This window comes from Callospermophilus lateralis, chromosome 10, assembly GCF_048772815.1.
Source record: "Callospermophilus lateralis isolate mCalLat2 chromosome 10, mCalLat2.hap1, whole genome shotgun sequence".
In the NCBI taxonomy this organism is placed as follows: Eukaryota; Metazoa; Chordata; class Mammalia; order Rodentia; family Sciuridae; genus Callospermophilus; species Callospermophilus lateralis.
This window is the reverse complement of record NC_135314.1, coordinates 4,403,108-4,430,962: the sequence shown is the minus strand read 5'-3', so window position 1 is coordinate 4,430,962 and position 27,855 is coordinate 4,403,108. Positions and strand designations below refer to the sequence as shown.

At 46.8% G+C, this 27,855-nt stretch overlaps 1 protein-coding gene across 1 annotated transcript in view; it reads right to left on the bottom strand.

Moving 5' to 3' along the window:
- Positions 1-27,855, bottom strand: part of Dscam (DS cell adhesion molecule) — a 678,135-nt gene that overhangs the window by 635,683 nt on the left and 14,597 nt on the right. Inside the window, exons 2-3 of the mRNA XM_077110439.1 lie at positions 13,806-13,943; positions 13,290-13,742 (exon numbers count right to left, since the gene is read on the bottom strand). Of these exons, the coding sequence (XP_076966554.1) occupies positions 13,290-13,742; positions 13,806-13,943 (591 nt within the window). The remainder of the gene's footprint in view (positions 1-13,289; positions 13,743-13,805; positions 13,944-27,855) is intronic.

Here is a 27,855-nt window from a genome sequence, read left to right as displayed (position 1 = left end):
GGCCCGTGTGTGCACTCACATGTGTGTACACACATCCTCAAGCATGGGGGTTTTCTTACTTATCACTTTGATTCAAACTTGACAGGTGAGCTCGTCTACCCATGTTTTCTAAACTCTTCCAGTAGGTGCTCCACAGATACTGGAATAAAGCTTCAGCTGCAGCAAGAGTCAGATGTGCATTCATGCAACTGGTTTGTGCATTCTTTCAGAAGAGCCCTGATGGATAAAACACTGGCACACATTTTCAGTCTCAAATTAGCAACTTCCAAAATATTTTCATTCTAATATTTGGGCATTGAGAGAAATTGGTGGCCAGTTCACAACAAACGAAATGCAATGTACTTCAAGATGGACACAGATTTTAAAGTTGGGCGTTGGGGAAAGAGCCTATGATGACCTATAAATGAAATGGTAATGTCTTCCTCCTGAAAGTTCACTCTCAACAGGACAATACCACGGAATCTCTGTACCACTATAATGGAGGAAAGTTCACCTGTCCCTCTCTCACGTAACTGAAGTCAGTGAATGGATGACAAGGAAAAATCAATGAATTTTCCCCATCTATGCTCCGATTTTTAAAAGTCAGTATCTCATTTGCCCAAAATGACTCTTTGCGGCTCAACCCTGAATTAAATTTAATGTAATAATTTTCAGTTTAGGAACTGTAAATGAATAAATGTAGTTTTATTTGAAAGATCTGATGTGGAGAAAATAAAGCTGATCACACCGGATATCCTGGGCTCAAAATTCTGCTGTGGAATCAGCCACCACCAGACCAGGAGCTGAATCCCAGCATCTTCACATCGGGTTTCATCATCTGTACAACCAAGGTTTGAAGATATGAACCGTCTGACTGAAGATGAAGGAGACACAGCCTCATGCTGCCCTTGGAGGACCGTGTGACCATTAGCACACTGTTTAATCTCACCTTCTTAGCAACTTTACAATAACAACACCTGCCTCCCAGCTTTGAGCAGCGCAGGACAGACCCTACACAGAGCTAAGAGTAGAACCTCACTTCTGGTGGTAAATAATGAATGTCCACGATTACCATTGCCATTGTCATCATCACTCTCACTACTGTTAAGCAAGTAGTGCATATCACATGGAAACTCAAATGTCCCCATGCCTTAGAAACAATCCACTTGAGTTTCCTTTTACATTCATCCTTTTTGATGGGAAGAATTATAAGCAAGATTTTTTTCTTGGAGGACCAAGGTCCATGTTACCACAGTGAAACCCACCCTTAGGGAAAGATGATATCAGTGTCAATCAGATCAAAGCACATGCATGTTTTAATAGCAAACCCCCATTTTGGTCACCAGGCCACCTCGTTATGCTCATGTCAAGGGGGCAAGCACTGGGGGTGTGAAGAAGCATCTGATCATTACTAGGCTCCTAACACCAGGTCTGGGGTGGAAGCACATCATAACACCATCAGCATGCACAGTTCTCCCACCCTCTTCCTTAGGCATCCCCAAATTTCTTACATCAGGAAGCATTTATGAACATTTCAACTCCTCAAACTCAGAAATCACAGACTACAGCACTCAGTGTGCAAACACAAGACACAAAGCCAGGCGGCACCAGCACCCTCAGCCATGTCATCAGAAAGCAATACAAAGTGACGGAAGACGTCTTCGTGGAAATACGAACCTGGGGCAAGCGCAGACAGCCCTCCTCCAGGGGCCGCCACACACACAGGCTGACGCCAGGAGAACCTGGCAGTGAAAGAGGGGCATACAACAAAGTCTCCCGGGAAAACGTGAGGCAGTCCGTTGGCCTGCAAAACAGATGCTCCTCCCCAAGCAAGAGTGCTTTCTAACTGGGGTCTCCATGTTTCCAGAGGCTTCTGCAGTGCAGCCTTTGCCTGGGAGAAGGGTATGGAAACGTTCCTGGCCCCCCTTCCCAGGCAGCAGAGAGGATCTGCAGAGCTCGGAAGACGAGATCCACATCCACAGGAAGCGCGGCCTCCTCAGCCTGCAGAACGGGCGCTCCAGGCACAGGCAGCCAGGCGAGAGAAAAGACACTCAGAGCATTTAGTGCACAGGATTAATCACATCCTTGTTTAATCATCTGATCAAACACAAATTAGCATAATCACTTGAGGGGAAAATGGCTGGAGGGACCCAGGAACACCTCAAGCACCTGATGATGAAGGAGGGAGCATAAATGGGGTTGTTCTTTTTATTCATTAAAAAAGCTAAGGAGAGAAGAGTAAAGAAGGGTCACCCATGACAAGCTGTTTCTGCTACAATCTTAGTAGCGCAAGAGACGGTGACTGAGATTTGATTCAGAGACTCTTTCCTCCTTTCTCTCCAGGACCACCCAGAATCCATGGTTAAAGCACAAAACTGATGTTATACTGTAGTAACTGGGTTCTTAACTAGTTAGTTGGTTTCGACCTTGGCTCAAATAGCCAAGAAAAGGGTCACTCCTTGTTGCCAGAGCTGTCCTGTCCTGAATGTCAAAGGACACTGGGCAGCATGGTGGGCCTCCACCCACTAGAGGCCAGCAACAGACTCCATCTGGAGCTGCGACAACCAGAATGTCCCCAGACATTGCCAATGGCCCCCCAGTGATGATACAAAATTACCCTCAGATGAGAACAGCTGATTTAACTAAAGAACACAAATTGTTAGGAGCATATTTCCTTAAAAAGAATCAAGACATAAAAATGAGGGTGGAGGTCTTTCTTATTTCTCCTGCCAAAAATATGGGCTAAAGAAATAGTGGTCTGGCTCCAGGACACTTACTTTGTGTCCCTGGCCCTTCCCAGAGCTTCATAAGGGCCCTGTAATAACCCATGATGCCGATAATTGTGCCTTCAGAAAAAAATAAATTAAATTCCAGTCCCGCCCCCCCTTCATTCAAAGACCCCTGTGGAGACGTACATGTCTTCCAGGGGCACCCCTGAGCAGGGACACTCACAGGCCAAGAGAAGCCCACCCTGCTTCCATGCTGCAGTGTGTCCAAGCAGGTGAGAGGCGAGATCAGTGTCCACCGTGAGAGCAGACCACCATGACACCAGAAAGAGCAGGTGCCAGGAAAGCTCCAGCCCACAGGGCCACGTCCCTCCTGTCCACACTCCCACTGGGCCACGCAAGCACTGATACTGTCTCCCAGTTTCTAGCCAATAGATCTCCACCAAAGCAGACCCACTGCCCACCTTCGCCACTCGGCCACCAGTCAGAGTGTACCTAGAAAGAGTCACTCTCACGGAGAGGTTCAGAAACCACCGGGGAAACACCCAACGCTTACTAAAGCAGGCAGTAAGTTATTTTCTGTGCGGAAAGGTGATTTGTTCTAATAAGAAATCTGACTCACACAATCTCTCATTTTTATTTATTTATTTTTTAACAAAAACTGGTTCACAATCTACAATTACTCATGAGTCTAATGATGGAAATATTTATGCCCTTTCCATGGGGGAGAGATGAGAAAGGGTGACCTACTCTACTACAAAATTTAAAAGAGAACAGTTTGTACTGCTCTGTGTAGGCTTCAAAACTCCCAATCACAGAGGACCGTGAGCTATTTTAAACGGACATCTTCTTCCGCCAACTCCCTGGGCACAGCTTGTGACTCCTTCACACAATGCTCTTCCTTTTTTAATTTTTTTTTTTAAAGACACATAGGTGTAGGAACCTATTATTGCAAAGAAGCAGATGCTCCCCTGCCTCGGGTAGTGATGAGTCAGCAGAAATCCCAGGCCTTCCGCCAAGGCGGCTTTGAGACCATTCCCTCTGAAGCTGCAGTTCACAGGGGCAGCTTGGAGGGGTCATTTCTATGGTGAATCACCATAAACCACCAATGGATTATAACATCAAACTTGCTTAAGATGCCTAGGAGGGAAAGGTTATTTTTAATATTATCTAAAATAAGATCTCAGGACACAAAAAAGATATTTTTAAGGTTCTGAATTTAGGCCTGTCTCCAGCACACGTTCAAGTCTATTTTAGTTCAAAAATCAAGGACACAGTGTTTTGAAAAGATTATTCTGCCACTAATAACTGCCCTCGATTTCATCACATATGTAACAAGGTCTAAAATGCAGCTCTCTCCTTTTTCTGACAACTTAGCATAAAGTCACAAACTTTGAATGATTAGTAGAGTCAACTTGGGATCACTTATTTAAAATAAAGTGGCAGAGACCAAGAAAATCCAACAGAGCCCACGAGCCCAAGTCACTCGTGAGCATAGGCTTTGCCAGGAGCCCAGGCATTGATATTTGGACAAAGGCGAGGCAATGCTCTGGGGAGGTCAAAGCCAAAACTCCAGCTGCAGACAGACCCACACTTCCCCAGAGCTCCTCTCTTCAGCTTGTTCAATATTGGAACCCAAAGGTTTTCCAGGCCCAGATCCTCACTTGAGCAACGTAGTTACCGCTAGGCTGCAAAGAGCTTCTCTGATAGAGAACAACAACGGAATCAAATCCATACGCAAAGCACATGCCATCAATAAACCAGAACATAGAATATGCTAAGGCAAGAAGGAACCGCAGTGACGAGACCCGGCACCGGCAGTAAAATAACTAGGCGCCTTGGCCAAGGCGCCCATTTCCCCAGTACCGTCGGAGGGCGGTTGTCTTCAGCTCGTTCCTGAAGTCTCACAGGTGATATTACAAAGCACTGCTATTTCCACCCTGGCAGCTACACATCAGTTATTAAAAATGCTCTACAGAAGATATTAAGAAATAAACACTGCAATTAAGCAGATTGGGATTTGGGGTTTGCAGTGTCCTGTGGGAACCCAAGATCACGCCACAGTGGGGCTGCTTAGAAAGAAGAAATGAACCTTGAGTCTTTCTCATGAGAAATCCTGTTTACTCAAAGTAAAAGTCTCCACACTAGAGCTCAGTTCCTCCATATAGAAAGAAAGAGGAACTGAATGTAAAGGCACGTTGAATTGCATTGGTGCACATCCCCCTTCAGCCTCTGTCTGACAACAGAATCGTAGAAATTTTCCCATCACCCCGCAGTCCATGCAGCAAGTGGGAGAGGGGGGCTCCCGAGAAGAATCAGTGCTTCACCCAGGATTAGCAAAAGGGATCAATGGTGCGAGCCCCCAGTGCAATCAGCCACTGCAAATGACATGGCCTTGGGTTCCATAACCCATTCACTCTGGTTCTAATGTCACTTCAGGCCTGGCCGTCATGGTGACCCTCTGATGATGTCAAAGCCCCTTGAAAGTTTTGAGGCCATCAGGTCATCCCTAGGAGTGCTGTCACCAGACTAGGGTTTTGCAGAATCATGTAGCGATGAGAGCTCAGATACCTAGAAAGAACTGTAACCTGACATTTGTTGTCTTATTCACAGTGGGGGGAAAATGCGATTCAAAGTCTGTGCAAAACCAGACTTAAAAACTCTTTTCTGTTTCTTCATATTAATATTAAAAATCGAGACTCACATGAGTCAAAATCAGTAGTAGGACAAATTTCTTCATTCTACATCTTCAATACAGGCCTTCAGTAATTTGGGGAGAATGCCTACAAAATGATCCACATTACAGATGGTTCTTCCTAAGATATAAGGAAAATGTTTTACAGAACATCAGACTGCAGGGCAGGACCTGACTTCAGTCCAAGTTTTCAACCTGAGAGCCAGCAGACTTTCCATACACATCCAAGGATTCTACTGTGAATAGAACATAAAGCCCACTTGGAACAGATAAACAAATACATCATATGAAATATACACAGTCCTAGGAGGAAGAATATTTCAATTTTTTCCTTGATGTTTCAAAAATATATATATATACATATATATGTGTATATATATATATATATATGTTTTATATATATGTATATGTTTTATATATATATGTATTTTTTTAGAAAGAGGGAGAGAGGCAGAGAGAGGGAGAGAGGCAGAGAGAGAGAGATTTTTTTTAATATTTATTTTTTAGTTTTTTTGGCGGACACAACATCTTTGTTTGTATGTGGTGCTGAGGATCGAACCCAGGCCGCACGCATGCCAGGCAAGCACGCTACCGCTTGAGCCACATCCCCAGCCCTTATATATGTATTTTTTAAGGAATCTGGAGGACATTATGGTAAGTGAAATAACTCAGGCACAGAAAGAAAACTGCTTGTGATCTCACTTATAAGTATAACATACAAGACTTCTTATTTCTAAGAGAAAGCCTGTCAGTTCTCCTTGTCCAGTAACATTTATGCCAATCCAAAGCCAGAAGACTGGCAGTCCCACCAGGTCTGACAAAATTATAAGTTTGTGTATTACAACTTAAATCTCCAGAATTTAATAATAGGAAAACATGGAGGGACTTGGGACAATGACAAGGTCCTAAATGTAAAAAAATTGTTCACCTAAGGGCACGGACCTGTTTTGTCCTCCCGGTGTTCTGCTGTCCAGATCTTCTAGGGAGTCAATGCTTATTGCAGAATAAATATTCATAGCAGTGCTAAAAACCCAACGGATAATCCCCTCCACCTCCAGGCCCATGTTCAGACCTATTTGAATCATTTCTAAATAATACATATAGTCTCAGGACTGACATAGACTTCAACCCTGGGAGCATTTCTAGAATATTCTGCAGAGAGTGCAATGCAATTTCTCAATCATTCCACCAGGGTGGTATGCTTTGTTTCTCCTCCAAAATCCTGCACGGTGCCGGCAAATTAGGAAAAGCAACGTTTAGTATGGGGGTGATCCCTTGATTGTCAACTCTTTCTTTCACTGTCTATGCTGCTACATTTAAAAATGACTTTCTATAAATAGGACTGCTTGCTCACTCTTAAATCTTATTCACTGTCTTCGGAGTAAAAAATAACTTAAGTAGGGACGTCGGCAAGATTCGCTACTCCCTGTCGTTATAACTCTGTATAGTAGCCTCTCCTCTCTTGGCTTCCTGCATCTTTTCAATCTGATCCATCCCTTCTCTATTAAACCATGATATCTATTTACATAATCCAGGAGGCTTATATGCCAAAAATTAATCCAACTGGATGATTCTTAAAACAAAATCAGTGTTAACCCACACAGAACAAACAGATCTCCAAAAGTCAAAAGGAAATAAATATCGTAAGCTATATGACATTTAGTTTAATTCTTAAATTTGAATACAAACCAAAAACTTATCAAAGATTAAGACACATCCCTTTTATGTTACTTTGATGAGGTACTAACTTTTATATTTGGTTCTGCTGCAAAATAAGATAATGATGAGAAACCCATGAAGCCACAGAATACTTAGGAAAACAGTAGTGTGACTTTGTAAAGATGATTAGGGCCTCAGAAACTGAGCTTTGTTTTGATGTCCTGGGTGGCTCTTTGATGAAGAAATGAATTCCCAGGAGCTGTTGGGGAAGCTTAAACATCGGTTTGATGTTTCCAGCTGGCTTTCTGAGGGTGACAGGGCACTAAACATTGCCTTGGAATTCTAAATCGTGTCCCTTGGGAACAAGGGGTCTGGTGCCTTGATGGAGTTATCTTCTGAGACGTCCAATGCACTCACAGCATGAAGATCACCTGAAGCAATTGTATTAGATTGTGCAACTGAGTCGAAGTTCCAGGCACATTCCAAATGTGGGTCCCCTTTGGGAAAATAGAAGAAAACACCCTACAAGCATTTATAGAAAACAAATGCTTCCCAAGCAATGGGGTCAGCAAGTGAGAAGACCACTGGGGAAAAGGTGCAGGGGTCTGGGAATCTGAACCACTCTTACACACTTCCCACAAACAGCTCAGCCTCTTAGGATCAGAGGTCCCTATCAAGAAAAGAATACCTGGCAAAGAAGGCCAGGATGTGAATAGAGCTAGAGGAGGGGAACCTTCCCCACGTTATATGTTCTTCCATGAAGGGCACCTCTGTCCACCTGCTCTACCTGTGCTAAGGACACAATCAGGGATCACCTGCCTCTCAGCTTGGGGATGTCACTCTCTAGTGCGGGAGGAAGATCAACTCAGGAAGCACCAAAATGACACAGAGCTCCAGATTCCTGCAGACACCATCAAGGGGAAGTCCCGGGTTTTTCCAGAAGGGCCAATGGTGGGCTTTAACTTCCTGGAGCAGGTCTCAGAATCCAGCCCTCCGAACATCCTGGATGAAGCTGTATGACCTCTGAACCAAAATCCAGGTACCTGCACCTGTCCACTGGTGTTTCCCTCCTGCCGCCCAGGTGGATGATGCATCACCTGCAGGAGGTACCCATGTGCTTCCGCCTGGGAATTCAGACAGCGCAGCCAACCTCCATCCCCACTGTCTCATCTTACGCATGCATTTGGCAAAAGTAACACGACTCTGAATTTCCTTGCATTTTTAAAACATTAAGGAAAGGAGCATAAATACATTTGGGTTGGGGGGAGAGAGGTAGAGAGAGATGAGCTAAGAATTTCTGCGGCCAGCTCACTGGAACACAAAGAGTTAACTCCTGGTCCCTAGGACCAGGTGCTGCCCAATTTGCCTGAAGGAGAGGGGAGGGGCTCCTTCTCCCTGGAGCCTTGCTGTGGCAGCTGCCAGAGATTGACGGACTGCAGAGGAGCGGTGCATCAGCGTCACCCCTGTCACCATCAGCAGGAGAAGCGCGGCTCCTGGAATGACATTGGAAGGTCAGCCAATCAGGCGAGGAGCTGCCACCTCCAAGATGCACACCCTACACCGGGGCTCCCTCGCCAGTTTGGAAGGGGGTATGCAAATACACCCTCTGCAGATGCGGTGGCTCCCTGACACCTCCTTCTCCTTCCAGTGCACCTTCTAGGGTGAAAAATACTGCTGTAGACACAGTCCTCCTTTTTACAATTTAAAACAAAGACTGCCAGACCGTTCCTGGCCTGCCTCAGCCTCTGCATGATTCCTGTTTGGACAGAGAGACCCCAAGACATGGAGTCTGGGCGCAGTGAACTGGCGAGATGCCGGGCGGCGTCCTGGGGGAAAGCCCCTGCACCTGTGCCAGCAGTCCTCCCTCGCAGGCGCTGCTTTGCCTTCTCTGCTGAAGGCTTGCTACATGAGTCTTGCGAGGTTTGCCGCCCACTAGTGTCCTATGGCGGGGACACAATTGTCATGCAGGTATCACCACCTCGCCATCTCCCGGGCTGACGGTGCTGGCCACCAAGGCCCAGCATGCACTTCAGCACAGCAGTCAAGAAGCAGCCCCTGCACGACTGTGTGCACTATGTGCGTGCGCACGCAGCCCCAGGGCCCCTGCCAGGCGTGGGCTAGGTGCACCAGTCCACAGGAAAACCAGGGTGCCGGGGTGCTCATCCAAAACTGTCCCTAAGTGCTCTGTCTAATGCAAAACATATTCTTCACCGTCTATTAATTATTTATGAGCCACATTCATAATCTCACCCTTTAGTATTCAGCTAATTTTGCAAAATCTTGATGCCATAGATTTTGGAAACACAGCCACTTGAGAAACCAATCGTTTTATTTTTAAAATACAAATTCCCAATATCCTACTGTGTTCATAGGTCTTTATAAAATGACCCCTCCCTCCACTTTACATCAAATTTCAGTGTACATTGAATTGAGTCCCTCTCCAACACAGTCAATGCACCTTATTTATCAGGAACACATAGATGATAAAGTACTTTGCCAGCTACCTGGAGATCCAGGCCTTCAGGATTTAAACTGGAAATTTTGAGTTAAAATTATGTGCCCTACCAGTAGGCAGTATTGCACACATGCTGCCTGGTGATTCACTGATTGCCCAAAGGCATGGCAAACCCGGGAGGCACCAGAGTAGCACTGGAGAGTCAAGAAGTAGAGTCAGGTGGGCTGCCATTTATTAAAGGTCTGTCTGGCATTTTGGTTTCCTATAGAGGGCATCTTGTAGGGCCATGCAGCTTCAGTGAAAAGGCCTGGGCATTTCAGATGAACCATGAAATTCTGAGGGAGAATTTTCATCTCAGATGAGGGAGACATAACATGTTTCACTAACATGCATTTATGGAAATTAAAGAATCACCTTCAAAGCCCACAAGGTGCATCTGTACTTACAAAGGTCTGCTTCTACCATTTAAACACACACACACACACACACACACCAGCAAGCATGCAGCTCCCTGCCAAGTGAACTGACCATGTCCACAGGTGCTGCACATTCCCTGTGTCCTTGGTGAGCACCCCTTTACTGCCATCACCTCACCCTATCTCACTGACACTATGCCTGGGGCCCCCGAGGGCAGGATGCAGCAGACCTCACAGTCCCATGGCTCAGGAAAAGACAATGTCAGGGATACATGTAAGTGTTTAAAGCAGAGGTCAGCATACAGCAAAGATACCTTCTACACTGCCAATCTGACTATTCATCCCTCTGCTTATCTACAGCCCACCTATGCTTTTAACAAGAACTGTAAATTCCAATAAATGTGATGCAGCAAGATGCCCGTGCTGAGAAGGCATGGCGTGACGTGTGGATGTGTGTCTGCACGTATGTGTGCCCCTGTCCCTTGCACTACATCAGAATCTCCGGTGTGAGTATTTTCAAAGCATTGCAGAACAAGTTGGCTGCTTTAAAACAAAATTGCTGCACCTTATCTATCAGGTGAGGTCATCCATCAGACTTTAACCCATGAAGGGACTGGTCTCCACTTCTGGGTTCTGCCCGAAATACTCGGCAGCTTGCCCAGCAACCTTGATTTTATTAAGAAATAAGTGTCTATCCTATGACATCAGTAAAAAGGATGTTTATGTCTACTATTAACATGTAGATGTATTGAGGGATTATTTTATTAGGCCCCCAAAATATCAAACTGCATAATCTTTTTATAAATGAAAAGATTTTTTTCAGGCATTTTGATGTTTGAGGCCTAGCAATAAACAGTCTAGGTGTTAGTATTCATAGGTATTTATCACACACATTCAGGTATTTCTCAATATTAAGGTAGGTCAAAATATGACAGTTGTTGTCCCCTCCCCCCCAAAAAAACTTCTCCTTTTTTTTTTTTTTTTTTTTTTAGTCTCCTTCTGTAGATAGGAACCATTTATGTTCACGTGTTTGAAATAGTCTTATGAACAGGCAGCATTCCAAACCGGGCTCTTTTCTTATTTTGAAAGGACTATATATTTCATGATCCTTTGCACAGTATTTATTGAACATCATTCCTTGAAAAGCTCTAAAGCTGCCCCACCAAATGAAAGAGCCAAGGCTCTACAATAAGGCTTTTTTTTTTTTTCAATGCTTGATCATATAAAAGAGAGCCATTTTTATATGAAATAGTTTCATAACCTTCATAACAGGATCAGAACATACAACAGCAATGTAAACTATTCATTTGCATGAGCTGTCCATATCTATCTTATGTTGTGTGACCCATCTATGTTCATTACAGTAACAATGATTAATTATCGATGTTAAAAGTTGAAGATAATACAGGACTCGGTATGCATAAGTAATCTTTGCATATGTTTTCTATATTGTAGAAGAATATTTCAGTTTCATACAATTGTATCACTTCATATTATTCTTCTTGTAATGTTCTTAATTATGAAATGCTGATTTGAAAATACCATAAACATGCATAGCATCTCTGTGTCAGAGACCATCACACATTCTTCCACACCATTTTCATCATGTGTAACTTGAACTGAAAAATAGATACTGCTTGGGAACACTCAGAAGTACAACCTCTCTCACCATCCTGAAATATATACTTCTCCATGGGCTGGAATTCTCATTTCATCCTACAACCCAGACCTTTCCAAGGAACCCAGAGATGGTCACCCTGACAGGCCATCAAGGCTTGGTGGCTTTGGCACCCATCTGTGAGCGCCTGTGCATTCTCGGCGAGTTCACATTAGCACAGAGGCAGGAAGGCGAACTCCTCTAACCCATCACTGCATGCTCCCTAAAGCAGATCTATCCCCCAAGGTAAATTCCCATAAGGAGACAACACAGGTAGAGTGCCCTCTGGGAAAGAGGGGTGTCATGTCAGAACTTGTTGCAATTTTTTTCCTGCAAGGAATTCTCAAAATGAAAGTTTTGAACATTTTGCTTTGCGTTATATTAAAGAGGGAAATGACATTTCAATGTTAATTGGGGAGTTCCTTCTTCATTCAGCTCTATTTTAGTTACATTAAAAAAATACTGGACAACATATATGCATTTCCTTCAGCTTATTGGTGTGTTGGTGCTTTAAGCACCATCTAGGCAGGCACAAAAAAAAAAAAAAAAAAAAAAAAAAAAAAAAAAAAAAAAACTCTCCTTTTCAGCCAGGGCTCAAGCTTCTCTGTGCATCTTCCAAGAAAATCCTAGAGCCTTCCTTTGATTTTCGTATTTTCTCACAAGAAGCAGATTCCTTCTCTTCCCTTCCTCTCCTCTCCTCTCCTCTCCTCTCTCCCCCGACCCCCTGGGTAAGGGATTCTGCTTAATGGTTTAATTTTAACTGTCAGCAGGTTATACATTTTATGCAGATGTGTGTTCCAAAATTTGAAATGGGAATTCAAGCTGTAGCTACTCCCAGGCAATGTCAAATGATGACAATCCCCTCTCGTTCCCACATGAGAGGAAGCCATTCATACATGCAAGTTCATATTTACGCGGTGACAGGCAACCTAAGGTGCCTTCACACTTCCTAATTGGGTCTGACTCAGTCAAGAGCAATAGCTTTCTAAATCCCAGGAAGAAAGCACTTCAAAATGTAATTTTGGCTGGTCAGGAGGAAAGAAATGCTATTTACAATATTCACTGATTTCATTTTTACAACTATACAGGTGTTTTTTTTTTTAATTCGTCAACATTTCTGATGATGTAATGCTTACCAGTGCATATTGTTATATATACTACAGTGAGGAAGATGTAGTACCAAGGGGATAGGGGGCACGGAATGAGATCTTTCTTAAAGCCTTCATAACTGCTGGAGATAAATCGTAGCAGATTTAAAGCACCTCTTCTAAAGGCTCAAAACGCTTTGAATCTGAAAGCAAGCGTTCTTAATTGACCCCTCCACCTGCCCTCACTTGGAATGTCGTGTCCCTTTTCCAGCTGTAAAATTCAAAGTGGCGATCTTCCCCTGTCTCCTGCTTTCACCCAACCTGGTTTATTCTGAATGAGGAGCTCTCTAGTACTGGAGTTAGGCTCTGAGCTGTCACTTGGCTAGGTGAGCTCCTTCCAGTGATTACAGAGCAATTTCTACCCGGCCTCTCTTCCCTGCCATCTCTCCTCTCCAAAGCGACAAAAATATTTTAAAAATAAATAAAAGCGTGAAAATTTAAACACGGGTGGGGTAGAAAGGGACAAGATTTCACCCATGCATCCAACCGCCACCCCCCACCACCACCATGGTCAATTATAAGAAATGAAATTCATCACAAACCGAAAGGCTCACCATTCGCGAAGCTCTGGAACAAGGAGAGGGCCAGTATCCACATGCCCCTGCTGCTCCCCGGCCTCCCGCGAGCCAGCGAGCCACGCGCCGGCCTCGCCCCCCGCGCTCCGCCGGCCCGCTCCGCTCGCCGCTCGCCACCTGCCCGGGGGCCGCCGCCCGCCCGCCGCCCGCCGAGGACGCGCCGCCGGCGCCGCCGCCGCTGCTGCCGCCCAGCCGCCCGGGCACGCGGCGCGGCCGGGCTCCGGGGCGAGGGCTGCGCTCCGCGCGCTGCGCTCCCGCGCACCTGCTCCCGGGCGGCCGCCGCGCCCACTGCCGCGGCCGCAGCCCAGGTGCGCCGTCCGCTCAGGGGGCCGCCGGCAGGTCGCCAGGTGCAGGCAGCCGCGGCCGCGGGCGTGAGCTCATCCCGGGCACCGGCGCCCGGAATGCGCAGCGAGCGGCCTCCGCGCGCCAGCCCTCAGCCTCCGCGGCCAGGCAGCAGGCGCGCGGGCAGGCTCATCTTTCCCCGCCGCCGCCGGCCTGAGTCCCGCCGCTGCCGCCGCCGACCTTCCCTGCCTGCGAGCCCCGGAGCCGCGCGGAGGCGAGCCGCCCCCTCCCCTGCTCTGGCCGCTGGGGCGCTCTGCAGTCTTAAAGCAGCAGCAGAGAAGCGCAGCCGAACTGGAGGCAGGACCGGCGAGAGCGCAGCCACCACACAGTCACGCACAGTCATCAGCATGAATTTCTTAGAGGCTTAAATAATCATTTCAACGGCCGATTATTTTTAGTTATTTTCTTGCGGGTTGCTAATAAGATATGGTCAGGGGTGACTATTCCGGAAGGTTGCCAGCTAAACAGAGGTGACCGTGAAATGTTAGCAGTTTTTATAAAATGTGCAGCTGGATTCAGATTCCGTATTTACTCCCAGAAAAGTCCAGTTCATTTGCCTAGAGGGAAATGCTGCCTCCAAATCCTTGCTGCTACTGTAAAAGATTCTATGATTTCATCGGCTAATTTTTAATTATCTTCAATACATCCTAGAATACAAACACAGCAATTCTAATCTTGCTCTCTGAATTGTGCATAAAAAGCTGATTGAAATTGCTGATAATTTGTGTAATCCCAAACATGTAACCCCTTCCACATTAAAGAAATAACGTATGACATGTTCTGAATGTTCTGCATGAGGTTCTTGAAATCACAATAATATTCTAATAGATGCTCTTAAAAGGGCATATATCCATATTCCATTACTTTGCAAAGTAATGACCTATGAGAATGGAATGCACCCCAATTTAACATCCAAGAAAGAATGCTCAGAGCCCCAGCAATAGAGACTGCAAAACCTTTTGGGGGAGGCAGGACAGGGGAGGTTTTGCAGGAGATGAGTGGGCTTCCTAGGCTCTGGCTCTCCCCTGCCTAGGCTGCATGTGCCCCCCCGCCCCCCAAATTACACACACCTAAAACAGCTCATAGAATAGCACAGGAAAGCAAATGGTAAGGCAGGAACAAAATGGTGCTTTACCAGGGTTGGGCACAAGATGGCCAGGCCTGTGTACTGGGAAGGGTCAGCTGAGCGGGTGAGGCTAAGCTGGCTGCCATTGCTCTGCATCTGCAGGTGATCACGTGCTGCCGCCCACTCAGGCTGGGCCTAGACCCTGCTGTACCACAGGGAACTAGCGTGTCCTCTGGCTTTGCATGCACCGGGTGTTCACTCCCTCTCCATTCCTAAATGCAGCCCAGAAGGCAGGCGAGGGGCCTGATTTCTAGTCTGCATCTAGCTGGTCTCCCAAGCATTCAATTCACAAATTCTTTCCTGCACATGAGCATCTGCAAGGCTCAACCCAGCCCTAGTTAGGTGCTCAGGCTCTGGGATGGACACACCCAGAGGCAGTCTCCACTTCTGTTTGATCTGGGGCTCAGGTATGTCCCATGAGCCTCATCTTCTTCATGTGCAGGATGGAAAGGATCAGAGTCCTACTCCTGCGGCTGTGAAGCTCTGCAGGTTGAACCTAGCACACGATCACTGTGGTCAGTGATGCTAGGCTCCTTATTGAGTTTAGGGAGTGGGGATGCTTTCATAATTTGGGGGGTCAAGTCTAAAATGAAAATGGAGGTCAGCTTTTTCAAAAAAGCTTTTTCTGCCCTAAAGCAGAAAACTGTCCTTCTTCTCCAGGTTCTTTTGACCTGTCGTGAGGTCTTTGATTTGCTATTTGATGCTACCCTCCCTTGGGCCTGGGGAGAGTCCAGGGACTCTGCAGCCCCTGCAGATGCCAGGGCTCTGCCAGTCAACTCTGGGTAGCAGGTGCATCCTCTGACTGCCAAGTGCTTCTCCAACCCCCACTTGACCTGGGCCCTGGGTCAGCCCAGGTGGAGTGGGTAGGGAGGCACTATCCCATACCCACAGGACATTGCTCCAAGGTGACAGGAGGTGCCCGAGGGAATGTATCCTTCACCCTGGGAAGCACTGTGCATCTGGATCTGAAGTGGGCCAGAGACTTGAGCCACTTGTGGAAGGTGCTGTCACATTGCTACCCTGGGGTGGGGCAACTGTGGGTGGGACAGCTGCCAGGCCTCATCCTGAGATGCCGGGTAACACATGCCCAACCCTAGTCCTCCCTTGTGCATTCCCAGAGCCCCCTGCAGTGGGCAATGAGCGGATAGCAGAGCACAGACCTCCTGCTCCAAAATGCCCTGCCAATTTGTTACAGAGCAGCAGCTACTGGAGAGGTGGGCAGAGCATGGCTAGGACTTGGGAAGTCACAAGGTGGGGCATGGCCAGGAGAGACCCCACCCAAAGATGGCCTCCCCCAAGCAGGAGGTGCAGGAGGCAAGGCACATGAATTCAGGATAATGTAATTTAAAATGCCAGATTGAAAGTGTGAAGCATTCTATCCATCTGAAGTTCAAGTCCCTCTAAGCATGGGGCCTGGAGGGACCCAGCACCAGGGCATTGCCCCACCCCAGGAAGCAGCCTGTTGTGGTTTGCTCTCTAATGTATCAGATTAAAGATCTAGAATTGGCCTAACCTGCACACCAGACTCACTTCCATGCACTTAAATAGCATACTCCATGGGAAGACATGCATATCCTACCAATCCTTGATGTCCACAAGCCCAAGCACTCATTCCCAACGGCTTGTCCACAAGCCCAGGATGGCAGATGTCATCACCCAGTAAAGACCTGTGGACTGGAGGGGAGAGCTCTGCCTCAGGCAGGAGTGGAGGCTGCCCTCAGATAGGCACATGTAGAGCATTGTGGAAATTCAGAGGTGAGAGTCAACTACCTCCTACGCCTTCCTTGGAAGGAGATAGAGTAGCTGGGTTGAGTGTCCAGGTCCAGTGAAGATGTGAACACATGGAACTGAAGGGAGCAAGGGGCAGTCTCCCCACACCCCCCCAGACTGCAGGACAAGCCAACATGATGGAACACACGAGATTGAAGGTGATGTCCCCTTCTCTATTCCTAGACCCCACAGACCCACCTCTGGCCTGAAGCAGTTCCACATGGAATTGCCCCATGTTCCATGCCGGTCTCCTTCAGCGCAGGGTCAGGTCTCTCACGGAGGAGAGACAAAGCCCATGGGGTGGCTCTGGGCCCACTGCACCAGGAAAGAAGTGATGCGTGTTTGGGGGGCCACATCATCTGAGGTACATCATGGACTCCTTTTCCACGCTTGTTGGAGGACCAGGAAGAACTGTGTTCTGGAGGGTGGGTCCTCCACCAGGACAGGGCGCTCTCCACAGTGAAGAGTCACTCCTGGGGAGCCTCCAGCCACCCAGGGATCAGGATCTGGGAGGACGTTCCCCAGGCACACCCACCCAAGGAAGCTCAAGCGGCTGTGCAGGTGAGGTCAGCCTGCCTTACACATGCCACCTTCACTGGTGTGAAAATGCCGAGGTGACACGACCTGGGCCCTGCCAGTCTCACTGTCAGTGGAAGATCCAGTGGCAATTATGAGAGTTGGATGAGATACGTTGTATCATCAAAAACTGACGCATCCAATTCAGGTAACAGGTGTGTGTGTGTGAGCCTGTGTGTTTCTGTGCATGCGTCAGTATGTGGCTTTGTGAGTTTTCCTGTCTGTGTCATGTGTTTGTATTTGGTGTCTGTGTGTATCTCTGACAGTGTGTTGATTGTGTTATTCCTATGTGTGTTTGTGTGTAGTATAATTGCACATGTGGTTTGTGATTGTGTGTGATTCTGCTTTGTGTGGTTTATGTGTGTTCTTGTGTCTGTGTGTTGATGCCTGGCTTCTATGAGCGTGTGTTTCTACTTGGGTGTTGATGGTGTGATTCTATGTGTTTTGTGTATGTGTGGTGTGTGTGTATTAGTGTCTGCGTGTGTGTGGCGTCCATGTGTGGGCGTGTGTGGCATGCAGGCCGTGCTCAGGGAAGGTTTCCTGGGGAGCTGGGACCATCCTCAGGACCCCGTGGCTTCTGCTCAGGGAAGCAAGGCCTCCCAGGAGAGGGCTGGGCAGGAGGCAGCCGGCAGGAAGCAGGAGAGTGGTGGAAGGCCTGGCAGGAGTCTGCACTCGGTGATGAAGGCATGTGCCCAGCACTGACCTAGGGTAAGCAGGGAGGTGACAGACAGGACTTGTATCTTGGAACCATCCCCTTTGAGGGACCTGTGGAGAATGGCCTTGGTGGCGAGAAGGCTGCAGAGAGACCTTTAGGAAACTCACTGCCATGACAGGAACGAGGGGACTGGGATGTGCACTGGTCTCTCCTGGTGTTAGAGGTCCCTGGAGCTTAAATGTCCAGGGCCTAGGCTTCCCAGGACAGCAGGAGCCAGGGCATCCTCGGCCCAGCCGTCCACAGCCATGCACAGCCCTTGGCAGTATGTCCGGCTCCGTGTCTTCTCCAGGCCTTCCCTACTCTGGTTCTTCCTGGGTGGGCAGCCGGTGCTGGCTTTGTCCTCCTGTCTCCTGATGAGGAGGCCTGGGCTCGGCTCAGCAAGTTCAGACACACACACTACAGCACCCTGCCAGCCGGGGCACAGTGTGGCCCCCACCTGAGCACAGCACCACAGGCCCCGGGGGACAGCCCCTTCTGAAGGGAGGGAAGTGGACAGGGCATGGAAAGACACCACCAGCTCAAGGGTCCATGGTGGACACCTGTGTGGACTGCCCCCAACAAGGCTGCCCTGCTCTCTCAGGGGCCACGCTCTTTATCAAGTCTTCTCCTGCACAAGGTCCAGTCTGCACGGCCACAGCGTGGCCTTGCAGTGTGCGTGTGTGCATGTGCGCCTACACACACACACACACACACACACACACACACACACACACACACAGAGTCACAGCAAGCCCTGAGTAAGAGCCCTACTGCCTTCCTAACTCGCAAAGGGTAGGACCTGACCCTATCTCCAGTCCTCCATGACGCTCCTGAGCACACACCAGACAGGCTCCCCAGGTTCTCCACCAACACACCCACATGTTCTCTCTTCCCGCAAATGCACTGCGGCTCACCCCACGGCTGTCACCCTTGGCCATCACCCCGGCACCAACCTGCTCTGCAGCCAGGAGTGTCTTCAGCAGTGCTCCGTGTCCTCAGAGCTCTAGTCTCTGTTGTTGCAAATCTCTGAACCTCTTTCCTGGCTTGTCCACCTGTACAGGAGCCGGTGTCCTATCTCCCTGTTCCCTGCTGCATTCCTCTTACCCAGAATAAAGCTCAGCATGTAGTAGGTGCTCTGCGAACATCTGCTGAATGCTAAGAGAGAAACCAGGTTTTCAAGAGAAAAGTCATCGGAGGCCAGACAAGGTGGCCCTTGGTGACACCCTTCAGTTTACTCTGGGGTGACGTGGTGGGATTGATACAGTGAGAAAGGACATCCAGATGGGGTGAGAGTAAAGACAATTTCTTAGGTGTCACATCAACTTGCACAAATACCTCATCAAAATACATATTTCTCTCCTTGGCACTGGGAAGGTGGCTTGCTGATTGGCAATATCAGGGGGTATTTTTAAATGGAGCTAGATATTGAGTTGAGAGATTTCAATTATAAGGAAATGTCCAGGTGGAGTTTATATCTCAAAAGCTCAGAACACTTCAAGGGGACACGTGGCCCGTGTGGAGAATGTGGATCACATGTGCAGCCCTGCAGCTCTTGGGGTATGCTTGTAGAGAGGAGGGGGTGTAGGTCTTTGGCTGTTAGTTGGTAGGTGGGCTCATCCATTCTCTGAGACTGTCTGGCTTTCCGTCAGAACTCTGGGAGGGGCTGGGAGGACGGGGATGAGAGAGCAGCCCAGATCCACCTGGGGGCCAACTCCATGGGCTCCACATTCTTGCCTGGGTGCCTTTCGCTGCCAGAGGGCTGTAGGCTGCACCTCTCTTGGAGAGTGGCATTTGCAGAATCCCTGCAGACCTTGGAGGCTGGGCAGCTCTGCTTGGGACCACCTCACAGGAGGGGCCTCCCAAGTCCAAAGGAATTGCAGTTGTCACTTGACACCCTACACACATGGGGACAGGTGGCAGTGTGGTAACAGAATGGGGAAACAACCCAGGGATCACTTTGCTTTGCTCTGTAGCTTCCTGGGTAGTTCATCAGGCACCAGGGAAGAGAGCTCTGAGGGAAAGCCAGACAGTCTCAGAGAATGGAGGAGCACACCTACAGCTAACAGCCAAGACCGTCATGGCCACAGACCTCAGCACGTCGTTCCAGAGGAAAAGAAAACAAAACGACCCACAGGCCCGAGAGCAGCCTTCACTGCACTGAAAGCCAGAAAACGGAAAGTTAAATAACAATAGATCTTGCTTCCCAACCACCAAATAGAAAAGAATCAAGAGAAGTGGAACTGCTGCTGGGGTGCAGACACTGATGGTGGCGGCTCAACGTTCCCAACATATTTATTCTAAATGGACTCTGGCAACATCATCCATGAAAAAAGGGGAAAACACTCTTCCGCTTAGCAATTTCAGTCTTAGTCATCTATCCCATCGGGGTAAGAAATAAGCAGCATTTAAAGCTACATGTACAATGCTGTGTACTGAGGTACACCTTGCTGAGATGAAGGAAAGAGGGAGGGAATAAGGGGGAGGGAGGGGGAGGGAGGAGGAGTGGGAAAGAGAGGGCAGGAGAGGCAGGGGCAGGGAGGAGAGAGGGGAGGGTGGAGGAAAGGGGAGGGGGAGAAATGGGGAAGGAGGCTTGAGTGTTTGTCCCTAAGAGATGTTACATTTTTGAACATACAATCTGGGAACACTATAGTCACGAGAAACATCAGTGATGTGAGAACATTTGTACCATATTTAATTGAGAAACGCAAGACGCAGCACAGTATACACTGTGTTTGAATGCTGTATACTTTTGAAAACAAACGAAAATCTATTTCTCTGTATGTGTGTGGGGGGGTCGGGGGTCTGGAGTCTCTCTGGGGTGGAAAATGCCCAACATCCTACTGTAAACATCTGTTACCTGATTAGGCTGAAGTGGGGAGAGAGTGAAGAAAGAACGGAGAAAATAGCTGAAAGGGAAAGGAAGGGATTGACCTTGAAAGCCCAAGGTTGCCTCCACCTCACTGTAAGACCTAACTGCTGAATGGAAACAGCTGGGGCGGCTGTCTATCCGAGTTTTGTCGGCTATTACAGTTGCCGGGTTGTTTGGCCCTTTCTATTTTCTCTATTAAAATATCTCAAATTAAATTAAAATCAATGAAGAAATGAGATAAAGTAAATAGGGAGTGTGACAAGGTTTGAGGTTTGTGTACCAGAGGAGCGGGTTCTGCGTGCGCAGGCTGGGCCCAGGCCTGTGTCCTCTGGGCTCTCTGCTGGTGGCTCAGGTCCTGCCTGGGGGACCTGTGTGCACCAGGCAGAGGGAGGAGCTCACTGCCTCCTGCAGCTCTGGATCCACAGCCCCGCCCTTTCCCTCCTGTCACTCCTGTGACTTGTCAGTCTTCCTGGGAGTTTCTGAGCAGCCCAGGGGGCTCATGTTTCATTTTGCAGCCCCCTCAGCACTGAAGAGGTGTCAGATGAGAGCCCATTTAGATCTTCTCTCCTAGAAATTCTTACACAAACTGCCACATCTCTATGAGTCAGGATTCTCCAGAGGAACCAAACCAGTCGGATCAATGGATCCTGTTGCAGGATGTACTTGGGAATCAACCAAATAGTCACAGGTAGAGAAAGAAAGGGACAGAGATTTATTATGAGGTCTTGGCCTCCATGGTCATGGACACTGAGAGTCTCAAGTTCTGCCATGGAGACCCAGGCAAGACGGCCGCGTGACTCGGTGGCCTGGGAATGGGAGGGTCTGAAGACAGAAGAGGATGCCCCAGCTCAGGCAGTCAGAGAGAGGTTGGGTTCCCCATGACAGATCAGATGTGGCCCACCACAGTGAGGAGGGCATGTGCTTCAGTCAGTCCGCCAACTGTGATGCCAATCCCAGCCACACCTGAGAAGAGTGCTTGCCCGATACCCGGGCATCCCATACCCCAGCCAAGCTGACATGAAAGGACCGTCACATCATGTTCATTTCCCACTCCCCTGCAGAAGGGTGCACCCCAGGGCACAAGAGTAGTCAGAGCCCAAACCCCAGAGGGTCAAGGGCAGAGCACATGATAGGAGGAAAAGGGCTGCTTCCTGGGCTGACTTGGAGCAAGGCCTTGGAGAGGAGCATGGCTCAGGGAGTGAGGGGCTTGGGTGGCTTTAGAAGGAAAGGCATCGAGTGTTCTTTGAGAGCTGTGCTTGGTGAGGAAGGTGGAAAGGGAGAATAAGGCCAGATCCAAAGCCCCCGCATCTGGCCCAGAGTCTCTGTCCACCCCTCACAGAAGCACTGTGTGCACTAGCGAGGCGAGAGCGGAGTCCTCTCAGCTGAGGAAAGCTCATCAGAGCAACCGGGAGCAGAGCCCGCTGTGCATTATTTAGCAATGACCTCTTCCCACGGATTTCTATGTGATTTTGCAACATTTCAGGAAAAGTGTTAAAGGGGAGCTCTCAGTATGTGGAAGGTGTTTTAACTTCCTTGTTACTATTTCCTAGGAGTATTAATGGCTAATACTCCAGGGACAGGAATGAAGGAAGCAACTCATAGTAAATCATACTGACTGCCTAAGCTATGAGCAACCTTTGCTGTAAGACAAATGTGACCTCTTCCACCTTCAACAGAGTCTTTCCAGAGCAAGTGGAAAACTCAGGGTATGATCTACACGGTGACATCTACTCATTCACATAACAAGGACTGTTGAGTCCCTACTAGTGGCTAGGGCCAGAGCAGGGGATACATCAGCAAAAGAGATAGGGAGCAGCTGCCTCTCACAGGGCTCTACCGGCAGCCTCACATTCAGCGTGTGCAAACTAGACTCACTTCACATTTCTGAGAGCGGCTCAAGGGAGAGAACTGGTTAAATGCTAAATATTTGCCACCTGGTATTGTCTTCACAGTTCTTTTCTAATGCAATTTACTACCATAAAAAGATTAGCTGTGCCCTCTGTAAAGATGTAAGGGGCTAAAGAGTCATTTCAGTGATATTTACAAACTGGACATGAATAACTGAAATATCCACTAGCAGGACAGCAAAGTGGTTGGTGAATTGAAATCATGGCTTCAAAAACACTTGTGAGAATGGGAAGTTATACTCTATGCATGTGTGATATGTCAAAGTACATTCTACTGTCATATATAACTAAAAAGAGTTTTAAAAAGCTTCACATCAAAAAACAAACAAATAAAAAACACTTAGGAGCACAATTAAGATAACATGTAGGCGATGATGCCGCTGCTCCCTCACCAGTGTTGCCCCACCAAATTCACATGCGTGTGTTCAGAGGATTCCCAAGGACCGAAATCAACACAGCCACAGCACAGAAGATGGGAACGTGTAATAGGAAATGCTAGGGCCCTGAGCTTCCAACCACTGAAGAACTGCTGAAAGAGCAGCATCTCATAACCACGTAGAGGGTGAACGTGAATGCATTCTCTGAGGACAGCCGTGCCCTAAAAGGAAAAGAAAAAAGAAAAGAAAAAAAAAAGCTGTTCACTGCAATACAAGGTTCCCAGATATTTTTAATGATGTGAAAGTTGGACTTCCTGTTGTAGTTTTCCAAGATCCAGCCTGCGATAGACACTCACACCTATTGGATTTTCCTTTTAGACTTTTTTCTTTTTTAAGTGTTCTTCCCTATTTTAAATTGTGGGCACTATTTTTGCAATTTGCTGTGCTATGCATTTCCAATACAGGACATTTTAAGTTGTTGTACAGGGTTTTTTTTTTTTTTTTTTTTTTTTTTTTTTTGAGAGTTCTACTTTGCTTTATGCTTTTTTTTTTTTTTTTTCATTTGACTCTGGAAGTGCATCATCACAGTTGACTGTATGCACATGTGGGCAGATGTGGAAGCCCCTCTACCCCTGAAGACATGTCCTTTTGTACTTCTGCATCTGTGAAAGATGGCAACTACACATGCAGTGGTGGGCCATGTGGATTATGATCAGTCTTGTCAACAGACTTAGGTCGGCCACTGTGGTCCTTCAGGTGCTCACAGGTATACAGCTGTGAGCACATAATTGTCAAGCATTGTTATAGGCATTTTGGGTTTTGACCTACTTCTTTATTAATACAATTCATTTGCTGATAACTCTTATTCCCACGTGACTGTCATCAGTATATCTGAGGGTTTATGCTTGCAAAATATTCTTTCTTATTTTATTGTGTGACATGGTCAATGAAGTACTATGTTTTTATGTTTCTCAAGGAAAATACTGTTTAAAAATGTAAATATATGTCTTTTAGGGATTTTTAAATTGTTTTTTCCAGAATTTTATTTTCAGGAAGTTTAGAATTAGGGATTTTAGCTTTAGGAATTTTGATTTGGGGGGAATTTCAAAAATATGGCATTTGAAATTGAGTCTTTGGGGATGGTGGCCCCAATTCCTGCTAGATTTCTTCAGAAACCTACAGCCAGAGAATTTCTCACAGAACAGCCAAGCCATTGTTTTACATACTAGCTTTGACACAAAGAAAAATACCCAGAAGCCAGGTGCAGTAGTGCACACCCATCATCCCAGCAGCTCGGGAGGTTGACGCAAGAGGATCACAAGTTTGAGGTTAGCCTAAGTAATTTAGTGAGGCCCTAAGCAACTTCGTGAGACCCTGTCTCAAAATAATTAAAAAAAAAAAAAAAAAGCAGGGACTGGGGATGTGGCTCAGTGGTTAAGCACCCCTGGGTTCAATCCTCAGAACCCCTGGTACAAAAGGAAGGAAGGAAGGAAAGCACCCGTGGATTGTCTGTTACAGAACCAAGAGGGCATAGACATCTCCTTGAAATCAAGACTCACCTGTCCCTCTCTCCCCTCAGGGCCTGAAAAAAAGAGCCTCAGCTGGTCACAGGGTCCTGACTGCAGGCGGGAAGCCATTCTGAATTTTGCATTTAAATGTTAACAATGTCTGGATACTTTTGCTGTTTAGCAACCTCAATTAATCAATGTTACTGAATGCTGTTTGTCAGCATAAAGTAAAAACAAATAAATAACAAAAAATCTAAATTTTAATTTGTATGAACATGGGAACTGCTGTGCTTTTTCAGATCCTGCATATATATAAGTTGTTCAGGCTTTTGAGCTCATGGTGGTCCCCGCTGGAGTTCAGTTTGGACAACTATGGGTGCCCAAGGCCTGCTGTCAGTGCACCCAATTCAGCTGACAACAGAACAAATGAATCGTTTAGATACAGCTCAGCTCATCTGTTTCCACTCTGAAATTTTCCTGTGTGTTTCTTTTCTTTTCTTTCTTTCTTTCTTTTTTTTTTCTTTTTTTTTTTTTTTTTGGTACCAGGAATTAAACTCAGGGTACTCAACCACTGAGCCACATCCCCAGCCCTGTTATTCTTTTGTATTTTACTTAGGGTCTCACTGAGTTGCTTAATGCCTTGCTGTTGCTGAGGCTGCCTTGGAACTCACCATCCTCCTCTTTCGGCCTCCAGAGCTGCTGGATTACAGGCGGCCACCACTGCACCCGGCTCATGTGCATTTCTTAAGCAGTCCAGTGTGAACTTAAATCTTCTCTGCCCACCAAAACTGGGGTCTTGGTCAGTCTAATGTCGTGGAATGGTCTTCAAAAACTGGAAATCTTCTTTCAATAGGTGAGGTCTAAGTGCAGGTTAACGCCTACCCTTCTCACTCTTCAGAATGAAATACTGATTTTAAAGCTCTCTCTCCTCCTCATGCCAAAGGGAACATCATGACGTGTGTGGCTGCAGAACTGCTCTCCTGGGGCACCTCTGAGGAGGGCTCGCACATTGCATTTGTTAATAATAGCAGTACCCGCAAACAGAGCTGCACCCTGCCTTCTGTTAGGCTGGGGTGCTTCATCATCACCCTCTAGAGGAAGATGCACAGCTGGAGGCAGAAGGCTTCACTCAAGTTCCTTTCTCAATTTGGACTTCCTAGAAGGAACTGCTACCACCCACCTTGGAGCAGAGAGCTCGGCCCTGCAGAGGAGGCACTGCGCTCACTGCTCGCTCTCCCCACAGATACTCAGAGCGCTTCCTGCTTGCTGCCTGGGAGGAGTATGCATCTCCCCAGGGCAGGGCTCTCCTTCTCCTAATTCAAGATGTTCTTGAAAATTGGCTTCTAACCACAACCTGATCTGGACACAGCATGCAGCCGAGCCTGGCCCAGCCACAAAGAGTGTGCAATCCAAGAGGAGGACCAAACTGGAGAACCCCACCAAACAACCCCATGGTGGGTCTACCTCACTGTAGAAGGTGCCATGGGGTGAGACGTGGTACAGTTGGTGTTACTTCTCTCTCTATCCACCAAAGGGATGTACATGAAAATTAAAGACCTATTGAAGACCTCACATTTGTCAATCATTATCCAATCTATTCTCCAACTATTATTTAGGTAAACATAGCAATGATTCAAGAACAGGACACTGGTAGGTAATGTGTTCCTTGTAAATGGACTTTCCCCAAATAAAGACTACTACTATCAATCCATAGACAATCATTATTCTCAGAAAGAAAAGATATTGCATCGATAAAAACAAGAACAAGCTATTTTAAAATTTTTGTTTGTTTTAATCAGTTATACATGACAGAAGAATGCATCCATGCACTTTGATATATCATACATGGATGGAATATAATTTCTCATTTTCCTGAGTGTGCATGTTGCAGAATCATATTGGTCCTGCAGTCGGTTATATACATAAAGCAATAATGTCTGTTTCGTTCTACTATCTTTCCTATTCTCACATCACCTCCTCTCCTCTCCCATCACTTCCCTCTACCTATCTAAGATAATACTATTCTTCTCTAGTGCCTCCCACACACCTTATTGTGAATTAGCATCTGCATATTGGAGAAAACATTTGGCCTTTGGTTTTTTGGATTGGCTTATTTCACTTAGCATGATATTCTCCAGCTCCATCCATTTACTGGAAAATGCCGTAATTTCATTCTTCTTTAAAGCTGAGTAATATTCCATTGAGTATATATACCACATTTTCTTTACCCATTCATCTATTGAAGGACATGTAGGTTGGTTCCATAGTTTAGCTATTGTGAACTGACATGCTATTTTTTAAAAAGGAATATTTAAAGAGCAAAAGTAAAGTTCCTATAAATCAAAAACATGATAGCAGAGTTGACAGTATTAGAAAATATTACATAGAGAAAATTGGAGAGCTGAGTTATGCTATAGATGAGAGGACCAGTCCATGGAGCCTGGCATCCTGAATTAAAGGAGTTACATAAGGAGAGAAGAAAATCATCAGTGAAACAGCCCAAGAAACTTTCTCAGATCCAAAGTCATGATTTTTCTGGATTGCAGGGTCCTATCTAATATCCAGCACACTTGTGTGAAATATTAGACTATCACAGCAAAGATACATAAACTCTTAAAAATTAAAAAATAGGCTTTATACAAAGAATTGAGAATCAGCATGGTACTGTTTTTCTCAAAAACAACATTAAAAGTTAGAAAACAGGAGAAAAATCATTCAAACTCATTGGTAAAATTATTCCCTATGTAGAACTTCATGTACAAACTAACTGCTATTGGTTATAATACACACGTTTTCATAATGCAGGGTCTCCAAATACCCATCCCCCCAGACACTGTATGAGGGACTTGCTGAAGGATGAGTGCCATTAAAATGAAATTGGAAAGCAAAGAAGAGGACGTGAGGTACCAAAACAGGAGGCATGGAACAAGAGAGGCCAGAGTCTCCCAGGGCGCAGGGCCCTGAGGCAGCTGCACCAGGAGCCCGAGGAGCATGTGCAAAGGGCTTCGGGGCAGACGCTCTGACAGTGTGGCTCCAAAGAGACCACAGTGATGACGCACTGGGTGTGTGGGTCACACAAATGGGACAGAGCCTGGAACCAGTAACAAGTACACAGGAAGCCAAGCAAAACAAAAGAACCAAATACGTTAATACCTGGGAGACCGTTGTGTGTGGCTCAGCTTTGAATCTTGATAACATCCCAACACTGAATATTGGAAATATAAACACACTGTACAGCTCTAATGAGTATCATAAATATCTTTTTGATCACATCTGAAGAGATGTGACAAAAGTGCACGTGTATGTGTGACATATATTCATCTGCTATCATAAGAAGTTAATAAAATTGGAATCACGTATATATAAAAACTTTGGT